Here is a 14,236-nt window from a genome sequence, read left to right as displayed (position 1 = left end):
AAATACCCGAAACCAGAAAGAAAATTGTTGACAGTTTTCCATAAAAGCAAAGGTAAGATCTTGTACTTGTACATTTTTAAACAATAACTTCTTTCAGAAAACTGTCGGAAAAAGCAATTTTACACTCGGCACATGAAAAAACCAGGTGGCAACGCCACGAACATATGTGCACTGGCATCGATAATTTTTACATCCCTATTTGAACCGCAGAATTCTAGAAAATTCCAATCGCTGGCCAGCGTGAATTGTCGGAATCAGCGAGAGCTAGCACTGCCGGATCAGAAGCGCAGCCCCATCAGCCTGCCTTTCACACAAACACCCCAAGTTAACCCCGATTAGGATTGAGCCATGGCCAAGTGGGGAGAAGGAGATCCGCGCTGGATTGTGGAGGAGCGCCCCGACGCCACCAACGTGAACAACTGGCACTGGACGGAGAAGAACGCCACGCCCTGGTCGAAGGACCGCCTGCACCAGCTCTTCCAGGACTTCAAGATAGGCGAGTACCACTCACCCACTGCCCAGCCATCCGTCCTAACCTAAAAGTGATTCCCAGCAGGCCACAGCGACATCGAGTGCGCCGTGGACGCCGTGGACAAGTGCACCGGCGAGGCGACCGTCAACAACCGCAAGGGTAAGCTCATCTTCTTCTACGAGTGGGAGCTGGTGCTCAAGTGGTCCGGCAAGCTGCTCAAGAACAGCAAGCTCAACCACAAGGGCAAGCTCACCATTCCCAATCTGTCCGAGGAGAACGACCTGGCGGACGTCGAGATCACGGTGACCATCGACGAGTCCAACGACGAGTCGGAGACCCTCAAGCAGTTCATGTACAACGTGGGCCGCGACCGCGTGCGCCAGCAGCTGGGCGCCTACATCCGCGAGCTGAAGGAGGAGTACTCCAAGAACCTGATCCTACCAAAGAAGGGCGACGAGGCGGGCAACCCGGTGGCGACTGCCAAGGATGCCAACAACGCCCGGAATGCCGCCCAGAAGGCCGCCTCCAACAGCTCGGTGGCGGCGCCCAGGGCCAACAACTCGGCCGTCGGCTGCAAGCTGGATGTGCGCACCCTCTCGATGACCGAGGAGTTCCACTGCAGCGCCAACGACCTGTACAACGCCCTCACAAAGCCGGACATGGTCACTGCCTTTACGCGGGCGCCCGCCAAGGTCGATGCTGTGCGCGGCGGCGAGTGAGTTTCCCCCATATCCTTGATTCCCTTTCTCACGTCATTCTAACATTTCGCTAGAAAACGTTGACATAATAACTAAACCTTCGTTTATTTTAGATTCGTTCTGTACGGAGGCAATGTGCTGGGGAAATTCGAGGAGCTCGTGCCTGAAAAGAAGATCCAGCAGAGCTGGCGTCTGAAAAACTGGTCATCAGGTCACTACTCAAATGTTGTCATAGAGCTGGAGGAAACTGTAAGTTACCTGGACAACGAAAGTCGAAATATATATTGTTTAGGGGTGTTCCCAAAATTTATAACAACAAAAGCAACCCAAAGATAATTTAGATATTGTATTATATACCTGAGTACATAGAAAACTACTAAGTAGATCTAACTAACCAACAACAACAATTGGCTACGCCAATGGTTACATTTAATTCTGTTGTATTTGAAAGCAATTCTCTAAAACCTATAACAACGAAAGCAACACAAATATTTATATTAGAATATTTATAAAATTGCTAGGTAAATCTCACAAAGCAACAACAAAAATAGGCTACGCCAATGGTTACATTTGGTTCTGTTGTATTTGAAAGAAATTCTCCAATATTTGGTTACACTCTTGACTAGCGAATTTTCAGGGAGATTATGAAAGCCCATGTTTTTCCTTCACTAGGTGTTCTGTCTTATTGTCCACACTAATGTTTGTTGTTTAGTATTTGGAAACTATATCTTGCAATCGCCTAGTGAGGTAATAATTCTCAAACAAAAATGAAAAACAAGCAGCCCTTTGGTTTTGTAGAATATTAAAACTCTTCTACTACTGCTTTTTATTAAAAATATGCTCTTTTTGGCAATTTATATAAACCAAATTAGTAAAATAAAATCATACATTGCATAAAATGCGGCGTAATTAAATAACTATGAACTATTCTGAATGATCCAACTTTGCGGCGAAGGATATAATTTTGTTATTATTTTATTAAAATTATACTATATTTAAACACGAATTTTAAAAAAGATAATGGAAGAGCACAGGAAAATCGGGGGTGTCACTAATCTTTTTTTCAACCGAAATCCTTTAGTTTTTTACATACATCAATAAACTAAACCAACCGTCTTTGGTTCAAAGAGATTTTTCTGTGACACCCCGGAATAAGCCATATTTGATGTTTTTATGGACAATATCACATGAATCCAGAAACAGGCCACTTTTCGATGTAGCTTTCTTTTTGGACTGATGGCATAGTGTCAAAGATAGTAATTGTTATTGTTTCTTCACTAGTATTTTATGATCAGTTAAAATTCTTCTCACTGTGCTGCTAAATAAAAATAGCTCCAAGCACGGTGAGAAGAATTTTGTATTATCCTGATAGATATTTATATATTTTTATTATAGTCTGCCTAGGTTTTCTAGTGTTATTTATGATTTTAAATGTTATCCAAAAAACTACTCAATATATTAACTAAATAAATTGCTTTCACATTACAGTCGTCCAGCACAATGATGTCGCTCAAGCAGACCGGGATTCCCGCCTCCGAATACGATGCGATGAAGACAAACTGGTACCGGTACTACTGGCATAGCATCAAGCAGACCTTCGGATTCGGTACCTCGATATCCGACGCCTTATAAGAGGACGCTTCTGGTGCGGAAAGCACTGGATTGAATGGGGATTTGGTGGCCGGCGGATCATTAAACGATTTCCATTTGTATTCTACATATTGTGCTGCGAAAACTTCATTTCCACCCTTAGCTGTAATTTCTGTTAATCTTTGAAGGCTCTTTCCAAACCTCTTCTGTAATGCTCGATAACGATCGATCTAAACAGTCACCGGCTCGTTTGCGACAGCTACAGTAGAACCACATTACATACACGAAAACAAATACAATTCACGCTTCCGACATTGATTTCACACATTGAAATGCTGAGAAAATAAAAGAAAATTTAGAAAAAGATTTTTTTTGAAATTTTTGGATTGTATCTTTAATATTAATAAATTTGTTACAAGTATGAAACGTTTAAGCATCTTGGGAGAAGTATTAAACAACTTAAGTAAAAAAAAATTAGTATTACAATAAATTTGTGGATCTTTCAATTGAAAAGCTTATTTGCATGATGTTTATGGATGATACTGGGCCAAGTACGAGAAATCCTTAGCTGATGGGCTGTCAAATCCAGTGCATTTTTCAAAGGACCTAAATAGAAGAAGAAATGTAATTAATTTTTATATCAGTAATTTTTTAAATAATAATAAATGATGATAATGTGCACATATTGGTACATATAGCACTTTACTACTTAGGTTGCCGAGTACCATGCATACAATGAAATGCCTTATAGTTATAGATAAAAGGCAACGAAAGATTAAATATTGACCCACTTCACCTTATAGCTCCAATGGAAGGTATAAGATACAAACCGATCGGCAAGCGCGTTTACCCTGATCAGGAAAAAAAGAATAGCAAAAATGCAAAAATAACACATTCAATCGGCACGCGATTTTGCCCTGTTCAAAATACAATAAAAACAAATTTGAAAAGTAAATGTAAAAAGCTAATATGATTCTTTGTAAAACGTATCGAGATTTTCTTCATGGTCTCTTAATATTTCATTATTATCAAGATACACCATTTAAAATAAATAAAAATACTCAAAAATGATTATTTTTGCCAATTACTTTACTTTCTGCATAATTTAATAAAACAATAAAAAAAAGCAGTCTTTTCAAAATCCTATTTAATTGATAATAAATAATAAAATTGAGATATTGTTTTGAGACCATGAATAAAAAGAATCACCCATACTGAGCGAAATCTCTTTTATTACCGCATAACTTCCAAAGTTTTTTTCGAAGTTCTTATAGGAGAATCGGTTTTCAAACTCGACCTGCGTACACAAATTTTAGGATAACTGTGGAAGCATCAGATCGCTAGTTTTTAAAATAAACTAGCAAACGGTATTTACACAGACGGACATGGATACATCGCCTAGTGATCCTAGTCGAGAATATATATAGAGCCCTGCACGAGTATACTCGAAATGCCCTTTGACTCAAACTTCAGAAAAACAGTTCGAGTAGATCAGCTCATAGAAATTTTCGGATCAAGTAGCTCAGCTCAAAAATTTTTACGTTAAGCTGTTTGTTTGATCGAAACAAAACAAGTATAGTAGATCATAGATATAGTTTAGTAGATCAAGTATCCGAACATACCAAAAAAATGTTATGTAGCAACAGGGCTGAAAAATGTTATGTAAGAACAGAGCTAAAAAATGTTATTTAGGAACAGTGCTAAGAAATGAAATACGGGGAATATTTTATACTATTTATCTTGTTCTGTGTGTACACATCAATACCATTATCTTCTTTAAAATAATTTTAAATTCTCTCGCAAATTCGTTGTATTGAGCCATACTATACTTTAGTTTTTCCGCGAATTCTTCAGCTAATGAAAATGCAACATTTGCATTGTTGAAGATTGGCCGTAGGGAAAGAGTTTGAAAAGTTATCCTCGATGGACCGCGATATCTTAAGAATGGGCAAGGGATTGTTGGGCTCGGTAGTTTCTTGTAACCGAAATTACAAGATCCATTGAGGATCATATTTTCGCGATTTATGACCATCATGTCTATCCTTAAACAAATTATTACACTTTATTACACTTCATCTAAAGAATTTAACTTTGAAGGAAAAACTATATATTTGTTCTCTTATTATTTATATTATTATTATCGGGCTGTTCGAGCTGTCCGAGTAATCTGAGCTGTTTGAACTGAACTGTTTTAAAGGTATCCGTTAGGAGTATGAGCTTGTTTTTATCTATTACTTGATATTCCCATGAGCTATGACCCGAAAGTCACAAACAAACAAGCAAGCTCTAGCTCAGAGCTGTTTACAAGTCTACTCGTGCAGGGATCTAATATTTACTTTATAGGAAGCGTTACAAGCGTCACGAACCAACATTATGGCACCCTCTGCAAGAGCTGTAAAAGAGCTACCTCGCTCTCTACTAAGCTGTAGAATTTGTTGTAGTTCGAGGATAGGATTTATCCCTCTAATCGATACTAAAACAAAAACAATGTATTTAAATATTTCCCAGGTCAAACTCTATGTTAACTGGCTACTGACTATCACGTTTCAAACAAGAGAGAACGGTTTAGTCGGGTGGGTGTCCCGACTATCTAATACCCGTCATTCAGCTAAAAGGAGTGCGAGGAAGATGAATGACACTATGCAGCATCAAAAATAAACCTCGATGAATGCTATATTTTTGGATTCGTTACGAATTCCCAAGTTAAACTGCGTTTTCCAAAGATTTTCCCGACGCAAGGATTCTTAGCAAAAGGACCTCAAAGTTTGAAAAATGCTGAAATTGACCAACTTTGCGGAGCTCTCAGAGACAAATGGATGCATGGCTTGGTTCGAAGTTAAAGTTTTTTAAAAGATACACCCTTTATCTTTCAAACCCCATACATAAAATAATTTTAGGATTTTTTTTAAGGCAGAAATAAATTCCAAAAAACATGTCAAAAAACTGAAAAACATACACCTATAAAAATAGTAGCAGTGTTGCCGCCTTGTGTTTTTAAAAGTTTCATGTTGTAATTTTTTCTTATCCAATTAGTCTAATAGTAAAATTATAATCAATACAATATTATCAGGAAAAGATCAACTACAACAACAAACTTTTAAATACACAGGGCGGCAACACTACTACCATTTTGACCGCAGCTGTATACTTTTATGTTTTTTGACTATGTTTTCTAGAATTTGTTTCTGCCTTAAAAAAAATCTTAAAAATTTTTTAAGTATGGGGTTTAAAAGATAAAGGGTGTATCTTTTAAAAAACTTTAACATCGAATCAAACCATGCATCCATTTGCCTCTGAGAGCTCCGCAAAGTTGGTCAATTTCAGCATTTTTCGAACTTTGAGGTCCTTTTGCTAAGAATCCTTGAATCCTTGGGAATTCGTAACGAATCCAAAAATATAGCATCCATCGAGGTAAATTTAAAAAGCACTAAAAATGCTGCACAGTGTGATTGGTCCTACATTTCGATAGGTACACCAAAAAATGGCATTTATACTTCTCGGAAGTCTTTAACGGTGTGGGCGCCAGACACATTTTAAAATCGTTAGTGGGCGATTGTGTGCGTTAGAGGGGGCGTAGCGCTCGGCTGAAATAAACTTCCGTTGCGTAGGAAGCCTAAGAATATGTGTGGGAAATCTCAAACTTCTAGCTTTTGTAGATTCCGAGATCTCAGCGTTCATACGGACAGACAGACGGACATGGCTAAATCGACTCGGCTAGTAAACCTGATCAAGAATATATATACTTTATGGGGTCGAAAACGCTTCCTTCTAGCTGTTACATACTTTTGCACGAATACAATATACCCTTTTACTCTACGAGTAACTAATTTAAAGTTTTGGGTTTAATAAGACAGATTTCTTTAAAAATATATTGTCTAAGAATAAAAATTGTTGTCGGAAAACGTACCTTGAATTATTCTCTCAGGCGGCTTTGTGGGTCTCCAAGTGCTTCTGAAAATCCTTGAAGCTGTTGCTCCGGAAGATCTCACTGGCCGCCTGGTCGGAGCATTTTGTGCACTCGTACATGAACTTGCCGGGATGCTTGCCCGTCTTGATGATGTGCTTGCGCAGGTTGTCGGTCGTGCTGCACTGGAAGTCGCAGTGGGGACACTGATGGGGCTTCTGGCCGGAGTGGACCAGCGAGTGCCGGCGGAGGAGGCTCTTGATGCGGGCCCTGAACTCGCACTGATCGCACGAGAACCACTCCGCACCACCCTCCTCCTTCGCGGAATGGGCCGACTTGAGGTGCCTGCGGGATAAAAACAGAGAAACAGAAGGAAGCCTGAGCGAAGCCATATTTAAAATCTCAACGCTTGATTAGGCGGTAAATTCCAGTGGCGGCTTGTCCCGCCACCGCAGTCAGAACTAATTGCTAATTTCGCATTCGAATCGCACGCTCGAAATCAAAATACGAGTAAGTTGGCAATTGCCAATTGCCTTTCGGCCAGAGAAGGAGAAAAGCTGGCTCAGCCAATCCGGGCTTGGCTTAGATGGCGATCAGTTTTTGGGTTAAGAGCGGGAAACCAATATTGGGTAATCGAGCGGTCTGGTCAGCACGACTTGTCAGTGAGCTACTTTTAAGCGGGGATTCGTGATATTCTTAAAAAACTAAGTAAATTATAATTTATAATTAAAATTATACTCGATTAACAGAAAACAATTTTTAAAAAGAAGGGGACAAATATTGTTTTTAAAAAATCGTTTCGAATAATGCTACATACTATTTTGTTTTGCTCTGAAGAATTCGCGGTCTCATTTTAACTCTTCCTCTTGTTCTGAAGAATTCGCGATTGATTTTGTAAAAAAAACTAAAGTACCTTGTCTTCGTTTTTTACTTCCTACTTTTTCTGATATTTCCTTTCATATTGGACCATATTGGCTTCTCTTGTTCTAAAGAATTTGCTGCTATTTTAGTTTTCAAAAATGGATTGTCGTTTTACAATGCCTACTCTTTTAATTGACTACTTTTTTTTGGTAATTCCTTATATTAACTTTAAAAACCGATATGCCCAACCGAGAGGAGAGAGGTCACCTCACTCACACGATTTCAGTTACGCGCCTTCAATTATGCCCAATGCTCCTGGAGCTGTTCCCCCAAAAGCCAACTGAAGGAGTCTCCTTGCCAATGTGTGTGTGTGTGTTGTCCACTCCACTTATCAGCTACTGTCCAAACCGAAGAGTCACAATTAATTGCCAATGTTTTTTTTGTGGGCTCGGGCCGCCGGAATCGGAATCTGTGTGAAATCTCAAACTTCGGCTGAATAAACTGAAGACTGAAGCCCGAGACTTGGGCGAAGCAGACGGACGCGACTCATGCGCGACTCGGTAGGCTTAATTAGCGGCAAGTAATGGAGCTTCAAGATCGTCCCGCCAGTTGTAGGAGGTTTTCCACCCCCATTCCGCCCGGTCCCCTCTGGAGGGGTACATACATATATCTCTGTGTGTCGAATGCCGACAAACTCGCGAATCGCGATTCGCGAATCGAGGCCGCGACTGCCGACCGAACGCCTTTTTGGCTGCGCTTTGAAATTCCTGGATCAGCAGCGCTGCCTTTTGATAGCTAATTGAAGATCTCGGATGTGAGTTAAGCGCATCACAACAGCACTCTGTCTCAGAGCCTGGATTTCTGGGCAAGATTTATGCAAGCCCTGATTTTCGGCTGAGGCCAGCCTTGCGTATTTTTAATGAGGCGAAGCCTTTTGTTTTCCTTTTGATTTACGTTGCGTTCGGTGAGTGAATTCATTAAATTTAGCAGGGAATTAAATTCGGGAGATCTAGAAAATGAGCGATACATTTGAGGCGCATACCTCCAGGATTATCAGAAATGGTCATTACTGAAATCGTATTTCTTTATAACCAATAAAACCAATGATCAACAATTTGTATATTTAAGTAAGAGTCGTTTTTCTCAATCCAAAAAGAAAAACTACACAAAAAAATGACTCATTTTGATAGTTACGTAACCAAAAAAAATAGTTTGCTACTGTTGAAAATGGTAACGTATTTTTATTTTGCTTCCGTGTTCTTGTAAAAAAAAATCTATAATAAAATAAAACTAGTATGAAGCGTTTTACTTTTTAAAATGTTTCACCCGTGATTTTGCGCCTAAAATTTTTGATCGTTTTCTCTGCGTATCTAATAGTAAAACTGTATTGGAATTCGATGGTTGGGGACCGTTTTACTGGTTAATTGGTCAATTTTTCAAATCGTTTTTGTGTGTAGTGATACCTGATAACGTCTGAAAAATAACTTTTTGAAGAATTAGTATACCCTTGCAGAGGGTATTATGATTTCCGACGGACAGCCATGGCTAGATCGACTAGTTTAGTGATGATGATCAAGAATATATATACTTTATGGGGTCAAAAACGTCTTTTTCTCTGCGTTGCAAACTTCTGACTGAAATCATAATACCCTCTGCAAGGGTATACAAATGTTAATAATTACATAACAATAATATTTAAAAGTTGAATAAGGAATCTTTTCATCATTTATATTTATAGGTTTAGTTCTGGTGCATTCAATAAAAATGTAAAAAGTATGTTCAGTTACCGGTAAATCTACTCCTCCCAAGAAGACAAAGGACCCCCCGCCAAAGGTTAAGGTGATCTGGGGTATTAACCATTATCCATCCCACAGCTCCAACATTCAAATCAGCAACGAGCAAACCAACCAAACCAACCAACCAACGGCGGAGTACAAAAGAAGCCAAATGTCGTCCCCATCAAAGCGATCGAGGAATCGACGACGATCCTCCTCATCCACATCCACATCCACATCCACGTCTACGTCCGAAGCCACTTACAACTGAGTCTGCAGCTCTTTCTCGTTTTATTTCCCTTTTTTCTTGGGGCGGACAGCTGCACAGTGGCTGACCAACAGTGGCACTACCATATTGCCGGCAATTTGGCCCTGAACTGATCGTCGGGATCTCTCGCAGGGAATGGGAATGGGAGTGGGATGGGTTGGGGGCAGTAGAAATATTACAAGAATTCAATGCGCATATCAAAGACGATCGATAAGTCACGATTTTGTGGGGATCGAGCGGCGACTCTGGCGACTGTCCTCCTCCAACTTATCCCCACACAACAGTTCCCCCGTCGAAGTGGCTCTGTGCTTCTTGTTGTTTTCATCAATTTATGCAATTGCCGTTCAAAGTCTGCAATTATGGATGACATTTTTGCTCTTGTTGCTCTTTTTTTTATCCTCCATTTCTTTTTTGCTTGCCAGAAATTCAAATTCGTGGAGAAAATGTCGCTCGTTTATTTTGTTACCTGCAATTGTCTTGGCCTCGTCTTTTTCCGTTTCTTTTCTTTCTTTGTTAGTCCTGATTAGCATTTTCTAGATTAGTAATAGACCGACCAAATTGTTAGGCACCTGGAGACCTCGCCCTCGTGTAATGCGTCTACCATGGAGCATTCGGTGGGAGTAATGAATTGCCAAGTTATTGTGGCAACCATTGAACAAATTATTATAAGATAATAAATAAATATGGATAAAATTGTAAATGTTAAGGAATTTTTCCAGAAATTTTGCCATGCTCATTACCGTGATTGATTTAATTTGAGAATAATAATAATAAAAATATAATTTTTTGAGAATAGTTGTTATGATTCATTTTTAAGCTCCTAATTAACTTTTTTTTCTGAACTTAAAGCAGGCCATCTATGGTCGAATTTGTACTCCGACCATACCTTAAATTACGTGAGTGGGAGCGAGAAGAACATATTCGAAATAGTTAGTTAGTTAAATTTACATGAGTGGGAGGGAGAAAGACACATTCGGAACTCGCTTACATTTTGAGCATATCAAATTGAGTTGCCGCATATCAAGTCAAAATGTATACCACATAATATCAAATTGAACTTCGGCTTATAGCAAGTTTATTTTTTTGGTGTAGGAGTAGAACCTTTCTTTCTGACTCACCTTTTCAGGTGCAGCTTACTCTTTCCCACATAGCTGCAGTTGTCCCGCTCACACTTGTGTTTTCCCTGGGCGTGGGAGATCAGGTGGCTTTTGAGGTTTTCTGGGGTCACACCTGCATACGAACAGTCTGCAAAATGGCAACGATGTCGACGTTCCACTTCCTTCGAGTGACTGAGCTCATGTAGTTTTAGGGAATGCCTGAAAAAGTTGGAATATAACAATTAAAACTAAAGCATCTCAATATGGACCATGACCAAAAAAGGTCTGTCACATTTTTTAAGCCCCTCGCTTCTGTTTTTTTTTAGGAATTGGGAAATTTTTTAATTACATTAAATCAAGGCAAAAGTAATTCGCACCAAAGTCACGTTTCATGGACGGCAGAGACACGAGGCACGTTCACATCCAAATCTAAATCCCAAATCCAAGCAGACCACTTCCAATTCCATGTCCACGTTTGTCCAGCCGCAGCTCAGTCAAAAGGACCCGCAAAATGCAAATTCAAGCTCTCGTAGGCCAAACTTTTCTGCACATCAATTACGGATGCTAATTAATAGAAACAGCTGAGAGTTTCCCCCGATTTTGGCCTGTTTCCCAGAGAGTTTTTGGTAATGGAGCAGCATCGGGATTTAAATAAGCCAGGACAGAATAAGTTGTCAATTGAAGTGACTGTGTTATTGATTTAATCGATCATTTTTCTTGGGAGCTTTAGGGAATTTTCTGTGTAACCAAAACCATTTGTAGGGTCATTTCTACTTATTTCATATCAATAAAATGCCAATATGATTAATGCCAAATTTATGATTCAAACATAAAAACTTAATATTTTATCACTTCATAAAAGTTATAAAAACGCTTTTTTAATATACAAAATTGGAATAAATATTGTAAAATAAGATCAATATAATCTTTATTTATACCAAAATGATATGAATAACTTGCTCTTTTAAAAATATTAAAGTAATCTGCACATATTCATCTGACCTCTTGTTAATTGCACCCGTTACTCGTAGAGTAAAAGGGTATATTGTATTCGTGCAAAAGTATGTAACAGCTAGAAGAAAGAGTTTCCGATCCCATAAACTATATATATTCTTGATCAGGGTCACTAGCCGAGTCGATCTAGCCATGTCCGTCTGCCTGTCCGTATGAACACTGAGATCTCGGAAACTACAAAAGCTAGAAGGTTAAGATTTTCCACACGTATTCTTGGGCGCAAGTTTCAGCCGAGCGCCACGCCCCCTCTAACTCCCACAGTCGCCCACTGACGATTTTAAAGTGTGTCCTGCGCCCACATCTTTAAAGATTTCCGAGAAGTATAAATGCAATTTCGTTGTGTATATCGTTGTGTATACCTATCGAAATGTAGAAGACATTTTTCAAATCGGACCATCATTAAAAAGTTATACGCAATCAAAATTGTTTATATATATATCTCCCTCGCACTCCCTTTAGCTGAGTGACGGGTATTAGATAGTCGGGACACCAACCAGACTATAGCGTTCCCTCATGTTTATTATAAATACTTTTAAAATAAACTTTAAGACACAATCACTCCTTACTCCCACTAAACATTGTTAATTTTCTTAGCTCATTGGCATTCAAGGAGGAAAAAGATTCTTCTTAATAATGCGCGACATTAACAAAGTTTCAATCTTTAATCTAAATTCCTGTTACGAGACAAACACCGCGCAACGGAATCGGGGGTGGGGGTGGTATTAAGGGCTATGGGGCGTGGCCAGTCTGGTGAATGGGGGTAAGACAACATTGTCATGCATTTCTAATGATGCCATCGCGAAGTCGAGGCAGGGAAGGTAAAGGAACAGGGGGGCGTCGTTGATATGTGAAATGTCACTTTGTATGGAGTTTGAATAGCAACGACAATGACTACGACAGCGACAAAACAGGATGATGAGAAGGAAGAAGTGGAGGCGGAAAAGGGATAAATGGGGGAGTTGAGGGGCCGCAGCTCCTTGAAGGTATTGCAGGACTTGACAAAAGGATGCCATTTTACCTGCAGGAGTTTGCCGTAAATTGTTCTTGTTTCTGTTGCTCCTCTTGCCCAGGATAATGGCAGCATCAGCGAGAACAACAACAAAGGAATCGGGACAACAGGAACACCAACATAATGCTGGAAGAAAGCAAAGCGAATTAGATGCAACAAAAAGAACAAAAATACCAACAGTGAAAAACAAAATTATCTTTCGCTCGGTTCGTTTTCCCAGCTCCCAGTTGTATATTCACCTCCAACATTAACTTTTATTTCCTCAAATGCATTTTCCAGACTTCGTCTTCTCGGGTAAGTTCTTGAGTTTTTCCAGCTATAACCGTCTGTCTCGCTAATACGTTTGTCTCTCCGCCCGAAGCGAGAAGAGGGAGAAATGTTCATGGGCCCAGACCAGGCAACACTACTACCTAAATTGAATTGCACCAGACTTGGGCTAATTTGAAACAGGTTTTTGTTCTGCAAATAATTCAATTTCACCTGATTTTTTTGTAACGAAATCTCAGACTTTAGCAGTAAAAGTTTAATCAAACGAGTTCTTTAGTTTTGCTATCATAATGTTATTACTTCTTGAAAGGCTAACATTTTAACAGAAATATACACAAAAAAACACGCAACACTGGTAAAAAGTATATAAAATAATATCATTTTGCCGATTTCTCACTTTGGTAATTTCCTAAAGAATTACATTTGCTTACATTTCGAGAATATCAAATTTAGATGTCAAAACAAATTCGATACCACATAATATCAAGTTTTTTTTTTAATAAAAAAATTGTATTTATTTAACTTGATAAATATATGAATAGGATGACTGGTTGGGATATAAGACAACAAGTTTCTTAACTTTCTTTCTCTTGCTTTTATAGTATCTCGAAAAAAATAAAGTATTTTATTTCTTCTACTGATGAAAAATAGATGTTCATTTATCATTTCTCCTTGCATTAAACTGAGCAGCTTACGATTGCGGATGATATTAACCATATTTTCGAGACAGTCACATAGTCAGGTTTAATTTCCAGAAGCTGTATAAAAACAAGACGCGCAGAGAATCCCTTCAAGGCGATAGGATGGCACATCCTGGCGTCTCCTGGCAGCAGCTTCGTTGCCGATTAGTTGACGAAAACGCCTTGCGATGAAAACTTTGCCCTTTTCAACGCTGTTTTTTGGGCGTGGGATGGGCTAAGGTTGAGCTGTCATCAACACCCCAATCTCCCTACGAAAGGAGCAGCAAAGGAGTGCAGCAGCTGCAGGCCAGGACGAAGCTGTTGGCTCTGTCCGGGTGTTGTGTCAACTTGTGCACGCCATCCATTAGAGGGATGCTCGACGTACCCTCAGCGGATGCTCCTCCCCTCTTTTGCCACCAAAAATGCTGAGCAAACATGTCGCGGGTGCGGCAGGTGCAAAATGTATCCTGCTGCTCATTGTCAGCTGCACAAGGATGCAGGATGGTGAGGTGATGGGTTGGTGGGTGGTCCTCCGTGCTCGGTGGCGTCTCAGCCCCAAAGAAGGACTCCTGTCTGTGGCTGTCTTAGACAATCGCATGTG

General features: G+C 39.6%; 2 protein-coding genes across 3 annotated transcripts in view; one reads left to right on the top strand and one right to left on the bottom strand.

The window, feature by feature from the left end:
* Positions 1-109: 109 nt before the first annotated feature.
* LOC108060730 (activator of 90 kDa heat shock protein ATPase homolog 1) lies at positions 110-3,126 on the top strand. 2 transcript variants are annotated; one of them, XM_017146564.3, is made up of 4 exons: positions 110-496; positions 554-1,187; positions 1,284-1,419; positions 2,659-3,126. In XM_017146564.3, the coding sequence occupies exons 1-4, from the start codon at positions 349-351 to the stop codon at positions 2,800-2,802; spliced, it is 1,062 nt and encodes a 353-aa protein (XP_017002053.2). In that variant the 5' UTR covers positions 110-348; the 3' UTR covers positions 2,803-3,126. The 2 variants fall into 2 exon arrangements, with proteins under 2 accessions (XP_017002053.2, XP_017002054.2); XM_017146565.3 differs by having other exon boundaries at positions 115-496; positions 557-1,187.
* Positions 3,127-3,137: 11 nt separating this feature from the next.
* The window catches only part of LOC108060716 (zinc finger protein 160), a 48,265-nt gene continuing 37,166 nt past the window's right edge, over positions 3,138-14,236 (bottom strand). Inside the window, exons 3-5 of the mRNA XM_017146527.3 lie at positions 10,687-10,884; positions 6,668-7,009; positions 3,138-3,366 (exon numbers count right to left, since the gene is read on the bottom strand). Coding sequence (XP_017002016.2) covers positions 6,682-7,009; positions 10,687-10,884 — 526 coding nt within the window. The 3' untranslated portion in view covers positions 3,138-3,366; positions 6,668-6,681. The remainder of the gene's footprint in view (positions 3,367-6,667; positions 7,010-10,686; positions 10,885-14,236) is intronic.

The sequence above is a fragment of the Drosophila takahashii genome, chromosome 2L (assembly GCF_030179915.1).
Source record: "Drosophila takahashii strain IR98-3 E-12201 chromosome 2L, DtakHiC1v2, whole genome shotgun sequence".
Lineage (NCBI taxonomy): Eukaryota > Metazoa > Arthropoda > Insecta > Diptera > Drosophilidae > Drosophila > Drosophila takahashii.
Note: the sequence above shows the minus strand (reverse complement) of the source record. Positions and strands in the feature narration are given on the sequence as shown.